We start from the raw sequence: 26,397 nt of genomic DNA, 5'->3' as shown, positions 1-26,397 counted from the left end.
CAGAGGGAGATCCTGGCCAGTTGTTCTCTCTCTGTCTCTGTCTGTCTGTCTGTCTCTCCCAACACAGTGGAAAAGTTGTCAGAGCTCAACAGTGTTCAGGCTCTAAGCTGCCCGCCACGTGCAGGGGAAGGAGATTGGAGGTGTCATTCTTACTGACAGCACTGTCGCAAGACAGGACACTCCTGCAGTCAGAGGAGCCTCAGGCGGGTCTGTCTCTGACCAGGGTAGCTGTGCTCTGGTTGCTGAGATACAGAGCTTTCAGTTAGAAAAATAAGCCCCACACAGCTTCTGCAGAGTTCACACACTCTGAGGTTGGAGAGGTGTTAGGATCTAGACCTCAGGATCAATGATTCTGCACAAGGTTAAGAGTAACACGGAGTGTGGCTGTTAAATCACGGACATCAACAAACGTTATGCAGCTGGAATTACTCTACAGAAACCCCAGCGAAGCACGGAGCAGGTGCCATCCTCAATCCCGTCCCACCCCGCCTCTCCCTCCAGCGTCTCTGCCTCAGGACGTGCGCCTTCTGGTTGGCATTCTGTTCTGTCCTGTCCAGCAGCTGCACCCGCAGCCTCACACCCGCAAGCAGAGAGCAAAGGGACTGGACGGAAGCAGAGGTGCAATCAGCTTTTCCCTCCCCCTTGGATGCGCACGAGGCCTGAGCTGCAGGCCAGCCAACCAGAGCACCCCACTGAGGCCGTCAGGACAGCAGGCACAGCGCGGGTCGTGTGCTCTGAGGACCAGCGCTAGGCCCTTCTTTGGCTTTGAGTGCTTTTCGTTCCCTTTGACCTCCTCAGCAACCCTCTGGTGTAGACACAAGCATCCTCAGTTTCGGGACAAGAGACAAGATCTCCTGTGAGTTCGGGCAGAGCTGGCTTTGGCCACAGAGAAGCAGGCCCGCCCTGCAGTCTGCCCGACGGAAAATGCAGAACCATGCTCAGCTAGGTTTAAGGAGCCAACTCGGGGACCTTGTTTTGGACTTAAAAAATAAACATGAAAAAGTTGGAGGAGAATTTCAGGGCTCTGGTTTCAGCACTACCAACAATTAAGCGTTGAAAGTGGACAGCTGCTGTTTCCCTCATCAGCGGAGGTGCCGAGCAATGGTCTCAAGGGACGTCTCTTTCTCCAGAACGTGTGACCGCAGAAGGCCAGCGCCCCTCAGTGAAGCGCAGGGACGGGTGAACGCCCGTGGAGACCACCCAGGCAGCGTTGCACATGGCGACATGAGGAGTCAAATCAAAACTAAAGAGAAAAAAGAGAACGTCTTCTGCGCACACAGAATTCGACAGTGGAGAGGAACCAGCGAGCACAGAGCCCCCGCGAAGCTTGGCAGGTGCTAGCCACATGCTCAGACCGCCACCACCTCCCCCATCAGGGGTGCTGCAGAGAGCCGGCCACCTCCCCAAGGCTGTAGCGTCCACCCTGGGGCGGGAGCGACTAAGGTCCAGCTCACGTGAGCCCAGGACAGAAGCAGAGGCAGAGGGAAGGGCCGCGGGGGCCTGGGCGGGGAGGTGCTGTGATCACACCACGAAAAGACACGAGCTGAGCACCTGCCCTCCTGCATCCACACCATGGCCACCGCCCCACCAGGCGCACAAGCCCACCACGGCCGGGAGGTTGGCTTGCCCCGCAGCTCAGCTCTGAGCTGGTGAGAGTCCTGGATGCCCCGGCCAGGAGAGCAGGCTGCTCTGCAGCGGGACGTCGTCCCGGGATGAAGGGGGTCAGGACGACGGCTGGGACGCCTTGACCCTTCCTCCGTGGACGCACACCACCAGGGCTCGGCCTCCCACCCAAGATCAGTACAAATGAAAGCAGAAGCCAGAAACTCAAAATCAAACGACACCAGAGAGGTGGCACGCTTAAGCACTGTGGCCGCGGTCCTCTGAGCTCTGCAGTTTTGCACATGCTGCTCCCAGTGGCGTAGCTAAGTCCAGGGCAGGAGGGACCCCCGTGTTCCCAAACTCAATCTCCGAAGGCGGCACCGCTTCAGAGACGAGAGACGAGGTGGCGGGCCTGTTGGTGGACCCTGCGTGGTCTCCGGGCAGGGCCCTGTGAGCAAGGCTGCAGTGACGGCCGCCTGCGGGACTTCTCCTGAGCAGCCCGGGGGCACCTGCTGTGTCACAGGACAGACGGACGTTCAGCCGTAAATAAACTGCCAAGTGATGGCTGAGCAGCTCGTATTCCCACGAACTGGAGTGTTTCCATCACTCTTCACCCCACGATGAGTAGGTACTACGGTTCTTTTAACTTTAGCCAGTCTAGTGGACATGAGGTTTGCTCCTTAATCTCCCGAATGAATGATGACTGTCAGCGTCTCGGGTGCCGTTACTGGCCACCTGTTTGTCTTTTTAAGCAAAGCACCTGTTGAGAACTCGCATGCTTGCGCTAGCCACTCGTCGCTGAGGCACAGCTGACACGCAGTGAACGGTGCACCTCTGCTCTCACACGCTCTTGCGCAGGCGCACCCTGGGGGAACGGCAGTCAGGACAGTGTGTGCCGGTCACCCCACACGTGTCTGCCTGCCCTCTGGACGCCTCCCCAGCCTCCATCTCCAGGCCCCGCCCGCCCCCAGCCTGCCTCCCGTCCCTTACGCTCTAGTTCTCATTTTCTAAAATTCTGTATAAATGGGATGAGAACATGTGCTCTTTCCTGTCTTTCAATGAGCACAGTTACTCTCAAGTTCATCCATGCTGCTGCGTGCGCCCACGGTATTCACTTTTATCACTAACCAGCGTTCCGTTTAACGGGTGAAATGCAAGGTGTTTATCCACTCACTCGCTGATACGCACTTGGGTTGTCTCCACTCGCTGAAAATTGCTATTGCAGCCTCCATGAACATTCCTGTTCCTGGTGGACAAAGCTTCCCTTCTCGGGCAGCAGTGGGTGGCTGGATAGAGAGCAGGTGTGTGTTTTCCAAAGTGGCTGAACCCCCTTCCACTCCCGCCAGCAGCACGAGAGTCCAGTGCACCCACCTTCTCACCAACATGCGGAGCGGTCAGTCTTCTGCGTTCAGCTGCTCTGACAGGCACGCAGTGGCCTCTCACCACTGCTGTTAACTCGTACCTCCCCAGTGAACAGCCACGTCCAACACTTCACACGAGCTTTCTGCCACCCGTTTATCCCCCTTGGTGAAGTCCTTTCAAACTTTTGCTCATGTTTTATATCTCTGTTTTTTCCAGTGAGTCTTGAGAGCTCTCTACACACCACGGAGAGAAGTGCTTCTTCAGGTGCACTGCTGGCAAACACTCTTTCCACGCCTGTAACTTGTCTTTCCCATCTCAGCGGTACCTTTCTTCCCAAAGCTTCTGTGAGGAGTGCCTCCGAAGGCCACGGAGCCACCCACCCCAGGCCCCTCGGGGACAAGCCACCCTAACCCTCACCCCCGCCCTCACCCCAGGCAAGTCAAAGCCTGGCAACTCCCGTTCAACCAGTTGCCAGAAAAAATCACGCACACTTGCCCACTAAAAGTTACCGAGATCTCTAATTGTTTCTGTAAACTGTCCTTTTCAAGGTGCTCCAAATCTTGGGTGGCTCTAAAGCAGACTGGCCTCAGTACAAAATGAACTTCCACCCTCGGGCCCGACAGCTGGTGCCTACATGCCGCCCCAAGGGCTCTCCGGGGACAGCAACTCGCAGTGCAGGCCCCAGGACAGTCTGAGGCACCCTGGACCCACCTGCTTCCCACCCTCCACGAGCACAAGTGGGCCCCATGGCCCCGGCCTGTCCAAGCGGGCGCGCAGGCCCTCCTGAAGGGTGGAGACGCCAGGCCTCCTGCCCCGCCCACTGACCAGGATACAGCGGAAGGCCCAGAGATGCTGCGGGCCTAGGAACCACTGTCCCCATGTGCCCAGAGGGAACCGCCTGGCAGGTACAGACATGCCCCAGACTAGAGAGAGAGCTCCGAAGTCACCTGCGCCAGCGGCCTGTCCAGCTTCAGCCCGGGGAGCGTGTTCGGGGCGGCAGCCTGGGCCAAGGCCTCCAGGTAGGGCAGGTAGCGCTGAAGGACCTCGGCCAGCACGTTGCCCTCCCGGCTGAGGCCCCGTTCGTCCTGGACGCTCTGCTTGGGGCTCCTGAAAAGCAAAGGGAAAGCTTTTGCCAGCCCAGGGCCGTGGCGTCCACCCTGCACTCCAGCCGTGGTGGGAGCCTCTCACGTGGTGGCCTGGGGCGGCGCACCACACTCAGGCCCAGCTTCACGAAGAGGAGAAGTGGGCGGCACTGAGACGCCCAGCGTAATGTAAAGTCCAGCATGGAGAGTCTGAACTCACCCAAATAAAAATGGAAATTCGAGACAGCTTGACGCTGGGTCTGTGTTGTTTCACACAACAGACGACATCACACATTCTCCTGGATGAAGCCCAGGGTATCGGCACAAGAAACACAAAGAACAGCTCTGACCCTCAAGAAACCCTCAGTCCGGCCAGCGAGAGGCACCTCGGTAACCAGCCATCAGGTTCACACGTTTGTCCCCGGGACCTGGTGGCCCAGGTGCTTCCTCTCCTCAAAGGCCAGAGGCAGAAAGGCAGGCCCTGAAGGCTAGCGTTCGAGGGCTGCTGTGGCTAGGCCTGCCATGTGGGACATTCTCTCTCTGAGGGAAGAATGGACTTTGCACATGAAGCCGGAGGGTCTTCTTCCCGCTCAGTGAGTGAGAGGGACGGCCCGCTGACTGCACCATGTCCTTGGACAGAGCGCTCAACCCGGGCCTGTGTCCCCTGCAGGCATGGACGAGGCCCCGGACCCTCTGACGGGGCAGGTGAGGACGTGGTGGGGATAGTCCTCCGCTCACACAGGCCGCGGTGCTCAGGGAATGGGGTGACACTCGGGGCTTAATCCTGCTTTTTGTACCAAAGTGAACAATAAACTCTCCCTGGGAGATGAGAATTCTGACTTCTCTGCTTTCAGCCAAGGCTGAGGACGCAGACTTTCCAAGGGTCTCAGGAAGAACAAGGGAGGACCCCTGGGCACGTCTGGGGTGACAAGGGCACCCGGGGGGGTGGCTGCAGCACACCCACGGGCAGGGCCCCGTGCAGACACCCCAACTTTGTGGAACTTCAATGCCAGGGAGATGGGGGTACTCTGCCACATGACACAAGGAACTAGGCTTGGTGGCTGCTGGCTGTGGCCGTTTTCATGGGGACAGAAGGCACATCCACCTTACCTGGCCAGGTGGGACGCGTCGGGACGTCGTGGGTAGGTCTGGGGGAGGTGTGAGAGCTCCCGGGCCATCAGGTGCTGGGCGGTGGTGTCCTGCCACGAGGAACCTGCGGGGAGAGCGGCAGGACCTGTGTTAACGAGGCAAAGCCGAGCAGAGCTGCTGTTCCCGGCTTTCCCGCCACGTCGTCCCCTCACAGAGGGCGGTTCACAGCCAGGTCTCCTCCTTACAGACACTCTGGCTCCCGGAGTTCCCTGCACCAGAAACTGCTGGGCGCTTTGCTAGTGGAAAACCAGGCGGGAGGAGGCTGGACAGCTGGACGGCAGGAGCCCCCGGCCAGGCATGCACTCTGGTCCAAAGAGGGAAGCCGTCTGCAGAGAAAGCGGCCAACTTCCCTACCTGGAAAGGTTTGGCCACGGCCCCCAAGCACACACGGTGGCCACCAGGCCTGCTCGCGGCCACGTCTGGGCAACTTGCTCCTCCTAACCCCACCCTGCTCGAGAGCCACACGTTTGAAGTGAAATAAGGGGTACTATTACTAGAAAAGCAGTTATTGTGGGGCTTAATGTACTGTGTCTGGAGCCAATTACACCATATTTATACTCAAATGTTATGACAAAGAGCTTTATAACAAGGGCAAAGCAGTTATGATGGCAAAGTCCATGTGATTATGCATTAATTACATGCACTGCAGATCACATGATAATTATGCTCCGAATTACCAAATAACTCCCAAGAATAATTATTATGCAATTTGTACATTTTAGATCTTATGGTAACACTGTAGCACTTAGCACTATCCCGTGCAATTATCCATAATTATCTAATCACTAAATATCATGTAATTACAGAGATGTATTTTTATGCCCTGTACAAAAACACATTACCAAAATCTTCAAATCAGGACGGCTATGCGTTTGTGTGCGTTGGTGTGTGTATGAGTGCAGCACAAGAAAGTCCAGGACTCACTGAGAACATGCGTTCTCAGTAGAATTAAAAGAACAGCTCTTACATGTAAACTGCCTTCATAGACCCACTGGAACGCTTTTTCAAATGCAAATCTAACATTTTTTAAAACTTACAACTGGCAAGATTCAAACTGTTGGAACAGTTTCCAACTGAGTCTAAATCTCAGAAGACCTGACAGCATTACCCAGAGTGAAGCTGACGGAAAAGTTGCCCCCTCAGCTGCCTCCTGCGGCCACCAGCAGCTGAGGGTGACGCAACGTTTGGAGAGAGGGTCAGAGACCCAGCTGGAGACCCAGCCGGAGACCCAGCCTCACAGGCACTGTCACCCTTACTTTGGGGTTAAACATGCTTAGAAGTAAGCTAGTCTGTTCCGTTTGACAAAAGCACCTAAAAATCGCCCCGCATGCGATGTGTTTGTGTGGCTGTTACTGGTCCCCCCCCAGGAGGCATGTCTGCAGTGTGAGCATGTGGTCCAGCGCTGTGCGCTGGGGAACGGGCACGGTCTCAGCACGCCACTCCCAGAAGGATGGGAGGAAACAGAAAAATCAAGAGCACAGAAGGAACTTACCATGAAAAAAAAATCATTTTTAAAATTTAAATAACAGAACTGCAGTAATATTTTTATCTAAAGAGCAGAGCAGTCTGAGCCGTGCCCGTTCTGGGGTCTGTGTGGAGGCCACGTGATGGATGTGTCTGTCGGGCCAGTGAGGGAACCCTGAACCTCTAAGCGCTCCTGGCAGCACTCGGGAACCGGGCACACAGATATAGGGGCTGGACGTCCTCCGTGAGCGTGTCTCCTAGGCAGGTCGGAGAGACGAGACCCTGGGTGAGCACACACTCGCCTGCTCTTCCCACCTGGCTCAGCCACACCCTGGGCCACACATGAGAGGCTGTGTAGGGTGGAGAGGAGGTGGCAGGTGGCCAGGGGCCCAGGACCTGAGAAAACACGTGTGGGGCCCCCATGTTTCCCTTGGCCTGTCATCTCAGACGTGGAGCTGAATCAACCAGCAGCCCAGGTGCCGACGAGGACCCAGCTGAAGTCGCTTCTCTCTAGTCAGTGGCCAGGAAAGGAGCAACTGAGCACATTGTGGACGATGCAGCTCCCCTACCCCCAAAACCTAGAAGAAAGCACGACCCCACCCCCACTCACACAAAGGCTGAGAGGGGGCCTCCGCATCCTCCACTGTGAGGCCAGTGACCCCGACTGGATCCCCTCTAGGTGGTAATCACCTGTTCATATCAGCGGAGACCACGTTGGGAGTTCAGACTCCCACCCACCCCTCTCCCAGCTGTGAGGACAAGACCCTCCCTGCAGGTGTCAGCAAAGGTCCAGTGGGGAACCCCAACTTCCACCTCCACTGTCAGTAACAGAGCCCCCTCCACACCCCAGCAGAGTGGTGCCAGAAAAAGCCAGTTAAAGCACAAGGTTTACATGAGACCCAGAGTCCCATAATATAACCCAGATATGTCCAGGTTTCAACAGAGAACCACTCTTCTCAAAACCAAGAAAACCTCAAACTGAATGGAGAAAGATGATCAGTAAACACCAGCACTAACATGACACAGATGCCGGCATTTTCTGACAGAGACTGTAAACCCACCATGTTAAAGACGCTTCAGTGAACAATTATGAACACACTTGAAGCAAATTAAAAATGGGAAGCCTCAACAAAGAAATAGAAAGTCTCAGCAAATAGATAAATACTGAAAATATTATAACTGAAAAAGACAATAACCAAAACAAACAGCTCAGTGGATGTGCTTTATAGAAAGATGGAGGGGGCAGATCAGAGAATCAGTGACCTGGAAGACAGAAGAGTAGAAATTACCCAATTCCAGCAACAGAGAGAAGACAGTCTGAAAAAATGGGGGCAGAGTCTCCGGGTTGTGGGGCTGTAACAAAAAATCTAATGCTTATGTCATAAGAGTCCCAGGAGAGGAGAAGGAAGACAGTGCTGAAAGGCACTCCAAAAAATGACTGAAGATTTCTGTTTTGATGAGAATAAACTTAAAGATTCCAGATGCTGAGCATCGCAAATGGGATAAACTCAAATCTCCTCTGGGACACACGATAATTAAACTTCAGACAACTAAAGGCAAAGGAAATAGTAGCCAGAGAAATAACACCATACCCATGAGTTGAACATAATCCAGTGACAGAGGAGTTCTCATCAGGAACCACAGAGGCTACGTGAAATCACACAACATTTTTCAAATGCTGGGAGAAAAAAGCTGTCAATCCAGAATCCTGACAATCCTCCAGTCCAGACACCCAGTGACAATATCGTCCAGGAGTGACAGGGAAATGGAGACATCCTCAGGCAAATGAAAATGAGAGCCTCCTTTACCAGCAGACCTACCCTGAAAGGCCTGCTAAGAGAACTTCTGTGAATAGAAAGGTGGTGACAGAAGGAGAAGCCTCAGAACATCAAGAAGGAAAAAGCATGAAAGTGAAGGTCTGAGGGAATGCGACCCCTTCTCCCTCCATTGAGTTTCCTGAGTTACGTTTCACAGTTGAGGCAAACGTTATAACGTTGTCTGATGTGCTTCTAGTTATATGCAGAGAAAATATTTTAAGTAACTATAATAAACCAGGTGAAGAATCACTCAGGGAAGTAAGGGTTTAGACCCCACTCAAAATGGTAAAATGATGACACCAGCAAATGGTGACAGTTTTGTACATATAATGTAATATCCATACCAACCAAGAGATACAGTCAAAGTACTGTAGATAAATCAATATGGATTTGAAATAAAGTAAATATAACCTAAAGGAATGAAGGAAAAAGAATACAGAGAAGAAATAGAACAAACAGAAAACAAAAATAGTAAGATGGGATTCAAGGCCTTAACAAACCAATAATTACATTAAACATAAATGGGCTAAATACACCAATGAGGACAGACATTGACCGAGCGGTTTAAAAACGCATGACCCAAATATATGCCATTTACAAAAAACTCACTCCAACTTTCAGGTTGAAAGTAAAAGGTTTAAAAAAAAAACTGTCAGTCAAACAAAAGCAGTAATAGCAGATAAATCTTCAGAGCAAACAAATCAGAGAGAGACACATGCCTCAGGGACAGAGGTAAATCCACCAAGAAGACACACACCCTAAATTCATGTGCACCAAACAACAGAGCTGCCAAGTATGTGAAGCAGAAACTGATAGGACCGAAAGGGGAAACAGACAAATCCAGCTAACGTGGACCAGATCCTAGAATATAAAATAAAACTCAGCAAAATGAAAAGAATCAAAATCATTCAGAGTATATTCTCCAATCAGAATGGAATCGAACTAGAAATCAATCATAGATACGACAAATCTCCAGACACTTGGAGATCAAACAGCACTGCTAAAGAGTCCATGGTCAAAGGGAAACTTAGATGAAATGTCCCATTCCTCAAAAAACACAAACTACCAAACTCATCCAATAGGAGACAGGTAATTTCATAGCCCTATAACTGTTAAGGAAATTGAATCCATAATTTAAAACCTCCACAAAAAGAAATCTCCAGACCCAGAAGGTTTCACTGGATAATTCTACCAAATATTTAAGGGAGAATTAACATGAATGCTACACAATTCCTTCCAGAAAACAGAAAAGGACCAAATGTCCCCAGTTAATTTTAGATGTTAGTATTAGTTAATACTAACATGATACCAAAAGCAGACGAAGACAGTAAACAAAAAACAAAAAACCCTGCAGACCAACATCCCTCATAAATATAAACATTAAGACCCATAAGAAAGTACCTTAGCATATAAAATGCAGCAACATGTGAAAATAATTATACTTCATGCAGTTTACTCCAGGGATGCAAGGCTGGTTTAACCCTAAATCAGTCAATTAGTTCAATACCTACTCACGATGGAAACTCTCAGGAAAACAGGGCCAGGGGGGACTTCAGGGCTTCACCACCTCGACAACGAGCATCCGCACGAGCCTGCGGCCAGCACCACACTTAACGGTGAAAAGCTGGAAGCTTTCCCACTGCGGTCAGGAACGAGGCAGGGTGTGCTTCCTCACCACGTTCACTCAGCAGAGCTGCAAGTTCTCAGCACCGCAATGGGCAGCAGAAGGAAATGAGAAACATGCAGGTGAGAAAGGAAGAAAGAAACCTGCCTGTTTCCAGGCGATATAATTTCCCACATGGAAAATACCAGCGAATCTACAAAAAACTCCTAGAATAAATTATTTGTCTGTATACTAGCTATGGCCACACTGATGCTGCAACTAACATACTATTTACAGTCACTCCAGAAGGTGAGTACTTGGGTGTAAATCTGACAGAACGTGTTCAGGACTGTGCACACTGAAAACTACACAGTGTTGATGAAAGAAATCAAAGATCTAAGTAAACGACAGGCATGCTGTGTTCATGGGTTGAAAGTCTCAACATAATAACGATGTAAATCCTCCCCAAACCGATACAGAAGTCTCACACAATTCCTATCAAGATCCCAGCAAGAGGCTTTGTGGACACAGACAAGAAACTTCAGTGGGACAGCAGAGGACCTGGGAGCTAAAACAGTCCAGAAAAAAAGAAGAAGAAAGAAGGAGACATTTGCTCTACCTACAGATCCCACCCCTGTGACCCAACCGCACCAGCCGGTCACCGAGACCTCGTGGTGCCATGGAGGATGGGCACACAGGTCACCAGAGCAGAGCACGGGACCAGGAAAAGACCCACACAGGAACGTCCAGCAGATTCTGACACAAGTACAAAAGCAACTTGGTGCTGAAAAATTGCCTTTTCGACAGATGGAGCTGGAGGGTTGAGCTTCCAGAGGGGAAAACAGGAGCCTCGACGCAGGGCTCAGGGTTTACACAGAAAGTAACCCAAATGGGTTATGGATGCAAATGTAAAATATAAGACAGTGAAAAGTTTAGAGGAATCAAAAATCAAAAATCAAAAATCTTCGGAGCCGAGGTGAGGCAGCGAGTTCTTAGACTTGACACCAAACGTCATCCGTAAAAAGAAAGTCCGATAAGCTGGGTCTCATCAAAATTAAAACTTCTGCTCTGTGAAAGGTCCTGTTAGAGGATGAGGAGGCGCGCACAGACTGGGAGAGAGAACCTCAAACTACACAGCCAGTGAGGGACTAATCTGCGACACAGGCAGAACTCTCAGGATGGGACAGTGAAAAACTCAGTTACAAGTGGGCAAAAGGCACGAAGAGACATCTCATCGAAGAGGATGTGCAGGCGGCGAACCAGCCCACGTGAGGCTGCGCGACAGCATTCGCCTTTGGGGAAATGCAAACGAAACGCACAGCGAAACACCACTGACCCCTATCAGAAGGGCTAGGGCAAAACACAGCGACAGCCCCAAATCCTGGCGAGGATCTGGAGAAACCAGAACACAGCTACGTTTCCGGTGGGGCCACAAAATGGCACAGACACTCGGGAAAACAGTCTGACGGTCTTGGAAAACTAAACATACACATCACACAGCCAGCAATTGAACCCCTGGCCGTTTATCCCAGAAAAATGAAGATTTACCCCAAATAGGAAGCAGCCCAGATGTCACTCAGTGGGTGAGGGGTAAACAAGCAGGTCCTTCCCACAGTGCACAAGCCCTCAGCAGTCAAGACAACTCAGTGATGAAAAGGAAGGCACTGCGGACACAGTGGCGACCCGGACGCACCCTCACCGCTGTAACCTGCACGACCGGCTCCCGTGCCCCCTATCAGGCAGGTCCTCCAGACCACTGCCCTTTCACGGGCCAGCGTTGCCATGCTTGGGTGCATGGTCAGCTAAGGTCCAGGTTGAAGTGTGATGAACATATAATAAAGGCATATGCTGACAGCTATGGGAGTAGAGAAACGAAGACACCCGTTTGGAGGGAGAGACCTGGGAAGAGCTTCATAGAGGGTGTGGTGCTCGAACAGAGGTTGGAAGGATGAATGAACAGTCCTCACAGGTGGAGGAAGGTCGGGGCGCGCCCAGGGTGACGGAGGAGCAGAAGACGGGGAGTGTCCCCGCTGCACAGCAGGCGCCCAGGCCCCTTCTCCCCGGTCAGGGCCGGCGAGGGCCAGGGGTCCCTCCGCCAGGGAGGAAGGGACAGGCCGGCGGCTGGAGAACATCCTTGTTCCCTGCAGGTTCCCGGAGTGGGAGGGACCTGCCTGCGTCTCCATCTGAATGGAGTGGGGCTCATCTGGCACCACAGCACAGCAGGGCAGGACTCGGGCACAGGAGGGAGGTCGCAGCCCCAAGGGTCCCCATGACCCATACCCCTTAGAAAGGCGTTTTTCTGCCCGAGTTACCGCCCTCTCGACCCAACCACACTCACGGCCTCCGCACCGCCGGGGAGCCCGTCTCCTGGAACTGTCTTACTGCAGACTTGAGGTTTCTTGCTCATCACTCTGTGACCCCTTTCCCTCCATTCTTTCATGGCGACTTCCTCCCTGTTACGTTGCAAGTCCCCCAGGTGGGGACAAGGTGGGGGCTGTCCAGGGGGCATGGGTTTCACTGGCCCCACAGTGGCTGAAGCACCTGCCCATGGGTCAGCCAATGCTGAGCCCAGGCTGCCTCGGTCCCTCCCGGAGAAGAGGCTGCAGGCGCACGCGGGCCCGAGACCGCACGGGGCCCGGAGGAGCCGGGCGTGGAGCAGGGAGGGCGACGCCAAGGCCTCGGCCTGCGGGGCTGTGTGCGCCTGTCACGGCCAAGCGGACGCAGCTCCGCGGGGCCCCACTGCCTCGCTGTCGGTCACGGGGCAGGAGGTCCTCCTGGGCCTCCCAGGTGTCAGGACGACACGAACTCCCACACGGCTTGCAGAGCGCCGTCCGGACAAGAGCGAGCTTTCCCGGAGCGACACGGACACGCCGTTCGAGCCCCGCGCCTCAGGCCTTCGTTTTCCCAACAGCGAAGGAGGACAACCCCAGGGAGCGGAGGAGCGCGAGTGCTCGCCCCGGCCGAGCTCGGGTGGGAGCGCGGAGCGAGCGCAGCCGGGGCGGGGCCTCGCTGCGGGCCGGCAACGTGACGGAGCTCGCCTCCAAGGCAAAGGCCCCGCGCCCGTCTGCGCTGCCGGCGGGCGAGCCTCACTTGGCCCCCGTGGCCCCGGCACAGTCAGCCTCGGGCTGGGGACCAGCGAGCACGCGGGACCGGCTGCGTGACGCAAGACGCCACCGTTTTCCAAACCGTGACACTGCGTCCGTGCTTCCAGCCAGCAGCCGGTGCCGCCACGCCTTCTTCAAAACAGGTTTGCTGACGGCCCCGCCCCTAAGTAAAAGCGCTCGCTTCCCTCCACACGGATCTCAAAGCCCGCGTCATGCCCCCAAACTCGCCAAACGGTACTGTTTCCTGAAACTTCTACTCAAGCTGGTTTGGGCCACCAGGGAGGGATTCCGCCGGCATCTTGTGACTGATTTTTCAATGAACGCCGTACGGCCCACAGGTCCCCTGACGAGGTGTCACAGCTTCAGGGCCTCCTAGGTGCTTACTGAGCAAGAAAACACTGGGGAGCATTTTTCACAGTCACGGAGATGCTGCAGCTTCAAAACACACATGGACCTGAGGGAAGAGGGCCACGCAGCTCGAGCGGCGCGGAAACCTCAGACCTCCCGGCCCAGCCCCTGACACCAGACGCGTCCCACACGGGAGGCCGTGCCTTCACTCGGCTGCTCTGTCTCGTTGCTGAAGCTGCTTTCCTTGCCTTTGTGCTGCTTCCAAGTCTCACTTGAGTCTGATCTGGCCCAAACTGCACCCTAGCGGCTCCTGGCCCACCCGCAGGCTCTCCCCGAGGACGGGGCTGCACGCAGCCCCTCCGCACCCCCCGCCCTCCCCGCAGGCCGCCGTCCCTCCCTGTGCTCGGACGCCAGCAACGCGTGGAAGACGAGCGCCTTCCGACGACTCCAACTGGTGACGCGCGCGAGGGTGAAACCCGCAGCGAAAGCAGCCCGCTGAGCCGGGCTGTCCCAGCCAGAGCAGGGCTCTTAGCCCGTAGGGAGCGCGTCAGGAAAGGCCCGGCGTTTCAGTGACGCGGAGCTGAGGCCTCCGCCCCTTTCGCACAGCGAGGCCATAGCAAGGAGGGCGGCCGCCCCTCCGCGCAGCCCTGCTGCCTCTCGCGGTCCCAGACAGACGCCCCTGCGAGAACCACATTCAGGACAGCTGGGGTGACAGTCGCCATCACTGCGGAGAGGGGGAGGGCCGCCGATCGCCCATCGGCTTCGGGAGAAGAAACACTCAGCTGAGAGCTGGTTCCCCACCTTTCCAGGTCGCTCTGGGGACCCGGGACATGTCGCAGCCGCACTCCGCCCCAGGGGTCCTCGAGGTCTCGGCTGAGGGCCCCAGGGAGCTCCCGGAGGCCAGTCTGAGGACACAAAGGTCCTGCCGGCCAGGCCCCGCCACCCTGGGGGAGCGGTGCTCTGCTCCTCGGCAGCAGTTTCTGCGTGTTCTGAGCACTGAGCACGACTAGGTCCTAAGCCCCCCTCCGCAGCACCTCTGTAGCCGACCCCGGCGCTCCGCTCGCCCCGTCACTGCCCTCCCTCCCACGGCGTAGCGCACGTGCCCCTCTGACCGTGGCTGCAGCACCCGGCCCCGGGCCGACAGCACGCGGCCTCGTTCCCTGGGAGTCCCGCGGCGGCCCCTGCTCAGTGAGGAAGGAACGTCGAGGCCGCGTCCTGACGACGGGCATCTCCAGGTCAGACCGCCCTTCCCGGGGCCGTCCGCTGGGGCTCCTTCCCTGGGGCTCGGAAGCACTTCCACGACAGCCTTTATCTCTTAGCTCCCTAGTGCAGAAAAACGAAACTAACCTTCAGAAAGAAGCTTGGGGGCGGCACAAAAGTACCTCAAAGTAGACAAACTAAAAGTGACAAAGTCAACGTATTGAGCTGGAACTCGAGGCTGGAAAGTTCCGACAAACGTGTTCCACACCCCAAACGGGGGGAGGAGAGACACATGGAGCATTCACTTGAGGCGGGAAGCCCCGTAAAGAAACCGCCGGGAAGGGCCGGTGCTCTCCTCCCAGCACCATTCTGTTCCCTGGCCCAGAGGCTCTGTTTCACTTTTTTGCCTCTAAAGCGGCTTACACCTAGAATTCTATTGGTTCCCAGAGCTCACTTCTGATTGGCTACCTCCTTCACTCCTGATTGGTTATTACTCTCACTCCTGATTGGTCCACTTCCGTAACTTCTGATTGGTCCATTTGTAGTACTTTATTTGCATGGAGCTCACTCCTGATTGGTCTATTTCTACAAAGCTTGTTCCTGGTTGGCCAACTTCTGTTGTACTTTATTTGCATACGATGTTGCGAAGTGTAAAATTGGCAGCCTATAAAAGGCCTGTGTAAACGTATAGATTGGGTTCAGAGCTTGCAGTGTTAACTTCTCTGAACTCACGGGTGTAATAAACTTGAGTTTTCCAGTCTCCGAGTGCTGCTTGGCTTCTTGCCCAGATACAGGTTGCTGTTACAACTGAGCTGTAACACCGACACGTTTGCACACGTATACTGTGCCGTCTGGTGTGTGTGCGCTCATGTGCGTTCGAATGTGCAGTGTGTGGGGGGGGGTGCGCGTGTGAGTGAGTATCTAACGGAAACTAACCTTTCTCTGAGCTTGCGTGTGGTTGATGTAACAGACGAGCTGCACGGGTGGGCCGTGGGGGGGGGGGGCAGGGACAGGTGGTCACAGGCTGTGTGTCCTGGGCAGTGACATCACCTTTCCGGTGACCGGGTCCCTCCTCTGTGCTGTGAGCGTCATATTAGACAAAACGTATTCCATCCTGTGACCGAGGTTCCCACGGAAACGTGACACAGGGACTCACGTGACAGGAAGTCTGATCTTTGCAGAGAGCGCAGAGCACTCCCTCCCAGCCGCTCCACGTGTTCTACGGGCCTAGCGGGGACGAGCCCTCAGGCCCGCGCTCCAGGAGGCCCGGCTCGCTGGGTGAGCAGTTTCACAGCGAGCTTGGCCGATGAGGCGGAGCCTGGTCACCTGACCAGGAGCGTGTGGCTGGTGGGGCCTCACTGATCTGGTGTGAGGCATCTCCCCCATGCTGTCAGAGAGCACGTGGGCCGCCCCTACCTGAGCCAAGCAGAGTCGGGAACAGGTCTCTTAAGAGAGAACAGAGCCTCCTTATGAAGAACAAGCCTCGCCCTCCCCACCCCCATCAATTAACTGGCTGAGGGAGCTTTCCAGACTGGACCTACTGTGGTGGACAGGAAGGAGCTTTGCAGCCCGAATCCATGATGGTCAGGACTGCCCTACAAACCCTTAGTGCCGCTCCCCTGAGGGTCAGGCAGGACCCTGCGTGGCTGCTGTGCAGACTGAGAGGGGCCTTGCTGCCACCCGCCTGGCGCCTCCAGTGCCCTCGGGCAGGGCCCACCCCGACCCCCGGGAAAACACCACCTCCCGTCTGCCAAAGCACACTGGCCTGCTTGGCAGAGCAGGACTTCCCGAGACCCCCTCTGCCTGTGAGGATAAAACTGCATGATGTTTCCCTGCAGTAACGACACAGGCCTGTGTGCCATCGAGACTCATGAAAAACGCATCGTCCGGGCTGGGTCGCATTTGCAGATTGACTGGTTTATGTATTAGACTTGTTTAACATGTACACTTCTCCTAAGCCTCTGAGTCATGTAGCAAAATACAAACACCCCTCAAAAGTTAAATTCAAGCCAGCACTTCCAGGCAGGAAGCGGGGAAGGGCACCAGCGTCGTGGAAATAGCCATGCGAGACCACGGTGGGTCTCCTGGTGACCTAGAGGCCGCTTCCCTGAGGTGAGAGACAGAGAGAAATGAGGGGGCTGAGAGCTGTCTGTGTCCCTGAAGTGCACCTGGAAGCGCCAGCCCCCAGGGGATGGTCTGGGGAGGTGGGGCCTCTGGGAGGTGATCTCCAGGGTGCAGCGTCCATAGCGGGACCCTTAGAAGAAGAGGAAGAGACCAGAGCCCCTTCCTCTGCCCGGCGAGGACAGGGGAAGGACGCCATCTACAAAACAAAACTGGGTCCTCACCAGACACGACCCTGCAGCGCCCTGACCTTGGGCTTCTGGGCCCCAGACTGGGAACAGAAAATGCCTGCTGTTCAGCCCAGGCCAGGGTTCCGTCCGGAGTCTGGGCGGACTGACACAGAGGCTTCAGATTTGGAGCCGACATGCCTGGACCCAGACCCCGACTCGGCTCCAGGTGTGCTGGTCTGGAGGAGGGCCCAGGCCAGCAGGACTGTCCCGCCAAGGCCGCAAAGGCAGGAGAGAGCAGGGGAGGCCTCCCGACCTGGGAGCATCTCTAAGGAAATGCAGAGGGGGACACGCACTTCCCGCGCACACGACCGCGGCAGGCATCCCTCCTGACACCTCGCAGGGGTGAGAGGGACTGGCCAGCACAGCCAGCATCCCTACCTGGGCACTGACACATCCGTGCCCTGGAGATGCCAGTCAGCAGGGCGGTGGAGAGCAGCCAAACGGGGGACACTGCCTCCCACGCAGGAGCCAGGCTTCCACTTTCTCCAAAGACCTGGAAACAGCTGCTGTTTGAACCCTGATTATAAAATGTGTGCCACGAACTTAAACATTTTAAAACAATAAGACCAAGAAATAAAACAAAACACATGCATGCTCACACACGCACATACACACACACACACCCCACCCATGGGAGCCTCCAGCCCGACTTCGAAGTGGCTGGTGAAGGGAGGGGGCTTTCCTTGGTTTAGGACAGAGGAAGTTCACTCCTCGGGTGGAAGGGCCACACGGGGCCTGGGAGCTGCCCTGTCACGTGCCTGCCAAGCAGGTGGCAGCTCTAACTGGCACCTTTCATTAGTGGCCACTCACTCCTAAATTCAACACATACTGAATGCACTCCAATTCAAATGCTTTTACTCTGCTTTGACGAGATATGCCAAATCCTCCCAACGGTTTGTGCATACGCAGTACGCGCTCCCATGGACTTGCACACACGGACTTGCACACACACGGATGTGCATACATGGACAGGCACTCGCATGGATGTGCACACACGGATGTGCACACGCACACAAGCATGTGCACGCGCACACACGGATGTGCACATGCACACACGCACTTGCACATGCACCCTTCTTAAATGTCATGCCCACGTGTGTCACCGTATACTTCTCATAAAAGTGAAAAATAAAAACATTTTTATAGGCCTGGCAATAGATGAATTATTAAATAAATGATTACACGTCAACTCAAAATGTTTCATGGTCATTAAAATATTCACAAAACGATTACAATAACAAAGATGCTATAATATTATCAAGGTGAGTGGAACAGGGCCCACAGCTGGGTGGTGGTGGTCTGTGCGTCTGTGTCTGGGTGTGGACGGGCACCTGGGTGTGGTGTTCTGTGCATCTGTATCTGGGTGCAGACGGGCAGCATGAGGATCCAGGGTCTTTAGGAGGCATGACCGTGAATGTGCTCTGATTTCCACGGCTACACATTGTCCACACTCCTAATGAGCATACTTTTTTTAATTTTATAAACTGAAGGCGAAATGCACATGTATTGAAGAAAACAGAAATCATCAAAACAACACATAAATCACACGGAGCAGAAGGGGGCCAGCTCCCCTTCCCCAGAATCAAGGTTGTGCTTTTTCCTGCATGTACACAGTGCCTGCGTACACGCATGTACATGCACGTGTGCACACACGCATGCTCACAGTACACACACACATGCACACGATGCCTGCGTATATGCACACATGCACATATGCATGCTCACAGCACACATAAGCACACACATGCACACACGCACACGATGCCTGCGTACAAGCACGTAACAGACATGTACATGCGCACACACACGGCACAAACCCCCAGGCACTCAAAGAGTTGAAAGAAAGATTCTTACAGAAAAAAAATTTTAAGTGAAGCTTATTTCTTACATTGGATCTCAAACTGCTTTCTTACAGCTTTGTCCTCGTGTCTGGTTTTCAGATGTGATACAAAACACATTTAATTCCTGAGCCACAGTCCTGGTATCTTCCTTGAAACTGACAACTAATGTTTAGCACCACTGTTAGCAATATTTTATATCATTTTCCAACCAGTTGCAACTCTGCCCAGCCAACCCTGTTGTTATGAAAGACAGTTTCAGCTACTTTGCTACCTGGCAGGGAAAAAATTAACAGTTCACATGTTCTTCAAGTGCTTGTGAGAAATTTTTCTAAAAGAAAGAAGGTGAAATTATTGAGAGTGAATTGAATACATTCTGACTTGATCATAACAAGTACAGAGATGAAAACTCTGTTGAAATCTTGGGGGAAACAGTATAAAAACAGCTTGGAGACAATTCTGCTTCTGGCTGAAATGAGAACCCTAACGGGCAGGCAAGATCCTGAGGCCAGCACCGCAGTGTCTCCCGGCTGACGCCCAGAAACCACCACTGAGGGCCAGGGGGTCGGTCTAACGTCCTGCTGGGGCCCAGCAGTCACCACTCATGAACTGGGAAAGCAACACCCACCTCTCAGCATCTACGTTACCCTGCTGTCCACTGTAGACACGCGTGAACTCAGGACACGTGCAGTGAGCAAAGCGGTCATGTGGGTCCTGCACCCGGCAACCCTGCTGTGACCAGAGCCCACAGCTCCCGGCTTGAGTCCACGACGGGCATCCAAGGGCTCACAGCATGTCAGGGCCCTCTGGTCTCCTGGTCCCCTCACATGACACTCTCATTCCACTAAACATAAAAGGCTGGTGGGAATCGAAGGTCCCCTGTCATCTGAGAGCTGAGTAGCCCACTCTCCGGTCGCCATGGCAACCCCACGTTCCCGGCTCCACGAATGGGTGGGGGTCTGTGGGCACTTCCACATCCACGTCCACTGCAGAGTCAGGGCCAGGACGGCGGCCCCTACCCCGCCACGCAGCCTGGCCTCCTGGTGACAATTGCTTGGAGGTGAAACCATGTCCCCTGTGCCTCTGGCCGGACCGGGTGACAGGAACCAGGCGTCCCTGCACAGGCGGACCTGGGCTATTGCTGCTCGACTATCTTGTGCAGCTGAAGGTGCCCGGGAGCCGGAGCTGTGTTCTCACCTGCTCCTGACTCTCACCCCCGCCCTGGTGTCAACCACGAACGAGATGCACGTCCCCCAACAATCTCGCCCAACAGCAAGCGCCCCCCCACTCCGCCCCGCAACGTGGCTCTGGGGAGGCTGGCCCAGCCGAGCAGATGGCACAGATCAGGGAGGGTGGGGGCAGGTCCCAGTCAGGGGCCAAAATCCAGGAGGGCCAGACAGTCAATCCTGTCCGGTCGCCTGTCGGACAGAAAACAGCACGCGCTCCCTAAAGAGAAGTGGATGATGTGCAAACCCAGGACGGCCCGCTACCTGCCCAGCTCCAGCCACCCGCAGCTCCACGCAGTGTGGGTCGTCCCGAGGCGAGACAAGCCCGCTTCTGAGATGGACGCCACTCATCAGGGGGTCCGGTCGTTCTTCCCTGAGCTGAGGTTCCCCAGGTAAGAGCTCATCTGATCCAGAATTCCTCACGTCCCCCCAAACCAAGAACCAGGGACAAAGGTGGAGGCACAGTCCCCGTGAACGGGAATCAACCGTCCCGAGCAGACCGACCGGAGCAATTCCACCCTATTTCCAAGTGCTTTAAATATGTGCTGAGCACTGATCCTGGGAGAACCTAAAATCAACACACAAGTCTGTCACAGACCCACCTGGGCTCCCTCGCTGTCCAGGGGACTGAGTCTGGACACGCGTCGCTGCAGCTGCCAGGCTGGGCTGGCCGCCAGAGCAGGGACCTGGCCGTGAGGTACTGTGAGCTGCTGGGGAGGTTTTAACCGGTTCCCTTCACGGGACTTTCCCTCAGGAAGCAGAGAGGGGACACCTACTCCCATTCCTGGCAGGTCCCCGTGGCCACGGTCACGTGTGCTGCTCTCACAAAGGACCCTGCACAGATTCAGGAGGACTGCCCATCGGGAGGGTGGGGGCGCCGTGGCCGTGGTTGGACCTGACGGCCCCTCAGCTGGAGCTGCTCCTGCCTGGGGCGGCTGCCGGGTCTGCGGCCGGCAGAGGGAAGGAACCTGCCAAAGGTGCAGCCAGGCCCCGGGATCCAGGACGTCCCCCGGCAAAGGCGCCCAGTGTTTAAAACGCTCCAAAAAGAGGCAGCACTGAGAAACTGGCTCACAGGAGGGCGGACTAACTCCAAAGCCAACACTGCAGGCTTCACGCGTAGCCCGGCCACAGTGAACAGCCCCCAGACCACAGAGCCCCAGTGGTCTCGGGCAGCACAGGCCCTCAGCCTCCCGACGGCACCAGGGCCTCTGACCCCATCAGGAACAGAGACGGCACGGGTTTCCACTCCCACAGGACGGGGGTGACTTCCATCACATCTGCTCCTGGAAAACCAAGCACCTCAACTTTCCTGAGCCCTGAAATGTATTTAATGGACATACCTGCTTTATATACCAAAACAGACCTGAAAACAAATGAAAAATATGGCTCGCTGAGTTAGAGGGAACACTGGAGATGCGGCTGGTCCAGGAAAAACCGCAAAGGAGGTAAAACTAACACCCCAGCTCTCTCTCCGAGTTCTCCCCTTCCTGCCTCCTGCCTCCTGTGGGGACCCATCCACTCCTGACGCTCAGCGTCCCAGAGCATCTGAAAACCTCCCCCAGGAGCCCACAGGAGGCTCGACATGATGCACACCCATGCACACACAGGCACACCCATGCACACACGTGCACACACAGGCACACCCGTGCACACACAGGCACACACGTGACACGCAGGCACGCACATGAGTACACACCTTTTCAAAAGAACCTGCTTAAGGCTTTGGTTTCCCCACAGAAAGAACACCCCTGAGGGGCTTCACCAGAGCGTATTTGGGAAAAACACGGGGGCCTCCTTCCCCTTCCCGCCAGCATCTGCGGTCACTCCACAAAAGTAACACAGACACACAGCCTCCCTGTGTTGACCTTGCTCAGGCCCTGGGGGGCCAAGCTCGTGGGGAAAAAGAGGTTCACGCATGGGCAGACTCAAGAGGAGACCCCAGGATCTCAGAGCAGGGATGCCCTCTCCCTTCTTAGGAATGCCCCCTGAGAGGAACTGGGCATGGAGGGGACAGTGTGTGCAGGGACCTTGTGCGGGGGCGGCTGCCGGCTTCCCCGTGGCCCCACACCTGGTCTCTGCCTAGCGGTGCCCCTCCCGCGGCCGAACCGGGCAGGTCCGCGTCCCCTTCCTCCTACTTCCTGGCCGCCTTCCTCCGTCTGCGCCCTCCCTATCACCACCAGCAGGGACCTTCCAGTAGACCCTTCTCAGGTCACCGCCTCACGTCTTCAGACCGAGACCCACCAGAACATGGCAGCTGCCTTCTGCCCAGCTGACCTGGGACGCCACAACCACGGTCCACATAAGCCGACGACGTTTCCTCTCATCCAAGGGATGCCCTGGTCCTCTGATCCGGCGCCAGGTCCCTGTGCAGAGCCGTGCAGGACGGCAGTGTCCAGGCGGGGCTGCCATGTCCTCACCCACTCAGAGGATGTTGTTGTGGACCGAGCTCTCCCCTCAACCAAGGACTGGCCCCGTGGGACTGAGGGTCTAACAGAGACTGACCCAGGGAGGGCCGTGATGACCAGCGCTCGGTGTGGGGACGGGGCTGGATGGCACTGACGCTTCCCCGGAGACTGCGGGTCATTCACAGATTCTCACCGACGCTAACGTCCCAGAGCATCCACGCCATTCTCTCCATGCCTGAGCACTTTGTCGAGGACAGCAGTGAAAGGTCCTGGGGTGTGACCACTCAGCCCTGGCCTCAGGTCCAGCCCGGCCTCGCTTCCCTGGCTACAAGGAGGCCCCCACCCAGCGGCCCAGCTGCTCAGAGGGTCGGCTGAGATGGGCTCCCGGCCACCAAAGGCCCCAACCCCCACGTGAGGCCCAAGGGCGCCTGAACATGTAACTAAAGCGGGGGGCATGTGCCCCCAGAAAGCTGCAGCGCGCCAACTCCGTCCACCGTGGACCAGCCTCCTTGCTCCGCAAGACCACACGGGCCTGCGGTCCGGCGTGTGGGCCGTCAGTGAGGAGCTGCGGTTCCCTGCGGTCTCACCCGCCGCCCTGCCATCCGGGGAGGGTGAGCGCTCACACCCCGGGCGCCGTCCTGCCACCCCCGAGGCCGCCCGCTCGCAGCCCGGCTGCTTCGTGCCCCGCGCTCACCTGCGTGAGGCCACACGGAGGTGCAGCTCTGCCGGTTGCACGTGTCTTACAACTTTTCTTATGATATTCCTCCCAGTAATTTTTTAAGGTTTTCCACAGTCAGACTTATTACTCTTTCCATTTATGGCTTCTTAGATTTAAAGCATCGCAATTAAAAGGGCGCCCACGGCGTCGCATCGCCCCACGCCGCCTTCCGCAGCCCCTCTGTATGACTTTCACTTAAGTTATTGATTCATTTGGCATTTATTTTTGCCAAAAGAAATAAGAACTCAAATACTTTTTTTCCCAAACAATTGGAACACAGTTTATTGAACAATTTGTCTTCTTCCCGTTGATTTAACATCCATCATCCTCCTCCTCCAATTCCACGCGTATTTGAGCCTTTTTCTGGACTCTGTTCTGTTTTCCTCGTAAGCTATTGTGCGTGATGCTTGACTTGGAAGGTTTCAGGATTTATCTGCCCTCTGGAATAGTTTACACAGCACAGAAATAACCCAGTCCTTGAAGATCTGAAATAATTTACCGTGAAGCCAGCCAGCCTGGTACCCGGGGTGGGGGTGGCGGGCTGTGTGCCAACCCGCGCCGTCAGCTCAGGCCGCCCCCGCGGTCCGTGATCAGACTTAATACGGTCCTCCTCTGAAGAGAGCGGACCGCATCCAGACTTCACGTGCGTCTGTGCGCCTCCGCGAAGCGCTCGCTGCCTCTGTTTTAATGAGGGTCTTGCTGCTCCTGATTCTGTGTGTTTGTGTTTTTGCTCTTTTCCCCGATTGGCGTGCAGTCTGCTCTCTGTCCTCCTTTCCTCCTCACGAACAGGCTCCTCGCATCTTAGGGTTCCCTCAGGGCCTTGTTCTTCTTCCACCTTCCTGGCCGAGCGCCTCCCTCCTTCACCCCACCTGGCTGTCTCGGGGGGCGTGGGGACACCGGCACAGCACCTGGGCCATCCCTTCCTGCTCCCACCAAGGCTAGAAGACCTGGACACGCAGCTGGAGGTCGGCGGTGACCAGTCCTGGACACTGAACGAGGGGCCTGCACCCGGGGAGGGTGTGCGGGGCTGGGGTGGAAATTACCTCCTTTGCAGTAAGAGGAAAGATGCCTTTTGTCTCTGCTCCCCCGTCTCTGCCACAAATGTGATGCCTGGACTGCAGCGGACACTCGGGGTCACTGGGTAACGAGGACAGGGCGAGGAGCTTGAGAAGGAAGAGCCGGCACACTGAGAACGGGGGAGCACGCCGGAAGCGGGGTCCGGGGCGGGGCCGACGTCACTGGGCGCGGCCCAGGCAGCGGGTGCCACCTGCACTGTCCTTGCGCAGGGGGCTCGGAGCCACGTGTATCGCTCAGCCCGCTGGTGCTCCTTCCTCTCGGGGAAGCCGCCTGCTTGGGAAGTAGCGCGGCTGATAAAGGCTACGGCTTTTCCTCTGAGTCTTCCCAGGAGTGCTGAGTGTGGCGTATTTTCATTACGGCTACTTCCCACTTGTGCTTTCTCATCTAAGAGTTGCTTATGAGGAAGTTTTTACTTCCCAGGTGGAGCCTGACCCAACTTGAGGAAACCAGTCATTTGTGGAGAGACCCCAGGTGTGACTTGTCTTCACGCAGGTTTATCAAGAACTGATCCTGATTCTCGCTCACCTGAAGCTCCTCGTGCAGCTGTGCCGACGTCCTGTCTGGTGTCTTCTTCACTCTCTCTGCCTTACAGCCTGTTCCCAAACCTACCTGAGCCTCAGACTCTTCCAGAAATGCCTCCCAGCCTCCCTGCCGTGGCCCCCTCCCCGGCACGCAGACCAGGGGAGAACTCGGCAGGGACGGCTGCCCGTGGGGCCCTGCTCTGCACAGGCCTCCTTCTGCCAGAGTCCTCTTCTTTCTCCTGTTGTCGACGTTCTGGTCAAATTTCTAGTGGCTACGGCAGAAATGTAACTCCATGTGTTCACCATCCTCCTACTCTGGCCTGAGTCTCCACCCAAAGGGACACCCTGCACCCCATTTCCAGGAGGACGAGGAGGGACCCCATGCAACCCCACTGTTGTGGGACCACCCAGCTTCCCCAGGGCCGCCCACTCTGTGGTTTTCCCTTTCTCTTACTTGCCTGTTTTTGCCCCTTGCAGTTCAGGTTGTCAAGCTGCAGGGAAACACTGTCAGATGTGGTTTCACGGGCCACCTAAACCAGAAGCCACAGCCAAGAGCCCCCCGACAAGCAGGCATTGGGTGGACGTGGTGCTGGCCGACCAGCGGGAGCCCCTGGCAGAAGTCACGGTCCCCTAAGGAGACTGTGCGGAGGGAGTGAGGGTCAGCGAACAGTTCTAACAGAGGGCAGGAGACGCGGGGCGGACAGGAGACCAGCCAGCAGGACAGCCGCCCCCACGGCCGGCTTAAAGCTCACTCGTTCCTTATTCTCCAACGCTCCTTGATGCCTCTTCTCTCCGATGCTGAAAATCCTAAACCCTATCAGGTCAGAACTGCCCCCAAACCTCAGCCTGGTAGAACAAGAACGTGCAGAGAGGCCTCCAGGAGCCCACGGTTTCTCAGGCAGACACTCGGGGGCGGCAGGGCAGCCACTGACGTGTGGAAGCAGGTGGGAAGCGGGCGCCAGGGCCGGCGCCCCTGAGCTAGGGGAGAGGGCCGTGAGGTCATGATGCCCCCCCCCCAGTCTCAGGGACGAACCGACGTGGCTTCTGTAATGTCTGCTTAAGACCGTCTTCACCAACAGCGAGAACATCTTGCCTGGACACTGGAGAAGTGGGCTGCTACTGCCCAGACCACCTACAACGTGGGCACCGCACAGCTTGGCACAGACTGGGAGGAGGATTTGCTGAGAAGAGCCCAAGAAGGGGTGACGCCCCTCCTGTGAACCCCACCCCTCCCTTGGGATGAGGGTGACGCCCCCTTCAACCTCTGCCAGGGATGGACGCAATGGTGTGTGCATGTGCATTTGTGTCTGCATGTGCACGTGTGCGTGTCTGGATGTGTGTGCATTTGCATCTGCACGTGCGCACAGGCATGGGGGACTGGAGTCTGCAGATGAGAAAAAGAATGCCTACATGCCTAACAGCCCAGACGCCTGTTTGTCCATCCACAGGGCTCAGAGACGCGCGTCAGTACAGCCACCAGACGTCCCAAACCCAAAGCAGAGCAAACCAGCAAGGCGGAGGGTCCGGGAG

At 55.8% G+C, this 26,397-nt stretch overlaps 1 protein-coding gene across 3 annotated transcripts in view; it reads right to left on the bottom strand.

Moving 5' to 3' along the window:
• Nucleotides 1-26,397, bottom strand: part of PTPRN2 (protein tyrosine phosphatase receptor type N2) — a 519,553-nt gene that overhangs the window by 366,721 nt on the left and 126,435 nt on the right. For 2 of the 3 annotated variants that reach the window (XM_074366632.1, XM_074366633.1), the window contains 2 exons: nucleotides 5,157-5,259; nucleotides 3,912-4,071 (listed from right to left, as the gene is read on the bottom strand). In XM_074366632.1, the coding sequence (XP_074222733.1) occupies nucleotides 3,912-4,071; nucleotides 5,157-5,259 (263 nt within the window). Of the gene's footprint in view, nucleotides 1-3,911; nucleotides 4,072-5,156; nucleotides 5,260-14,878; nucleotides 15,053-26,397 lie in introns of those variants that run through there. The other variant, XM_045522614.2, reaches the window with a different exon arrangement.

Source organism: Camelus bactrianus, chromosome 7, assembly GCF_048773025.1.
Source record: "Camelus bactrianus isolate YW-2024 breed Bactrian camel chromosome 7, ASM4877302v1, whole genome shotgun sequence".
Taxonomy (NCBI): Eukaryota; Metazoa; Chordata; class Mammalia; order Artiodactyla; family Camelidae; genus Camelus; species Camelus bactrianus.
Note: the sequence above shows the minus strand (reverse complement) of the source record. Positions and strands in the feature narration are given on the sequence as shown.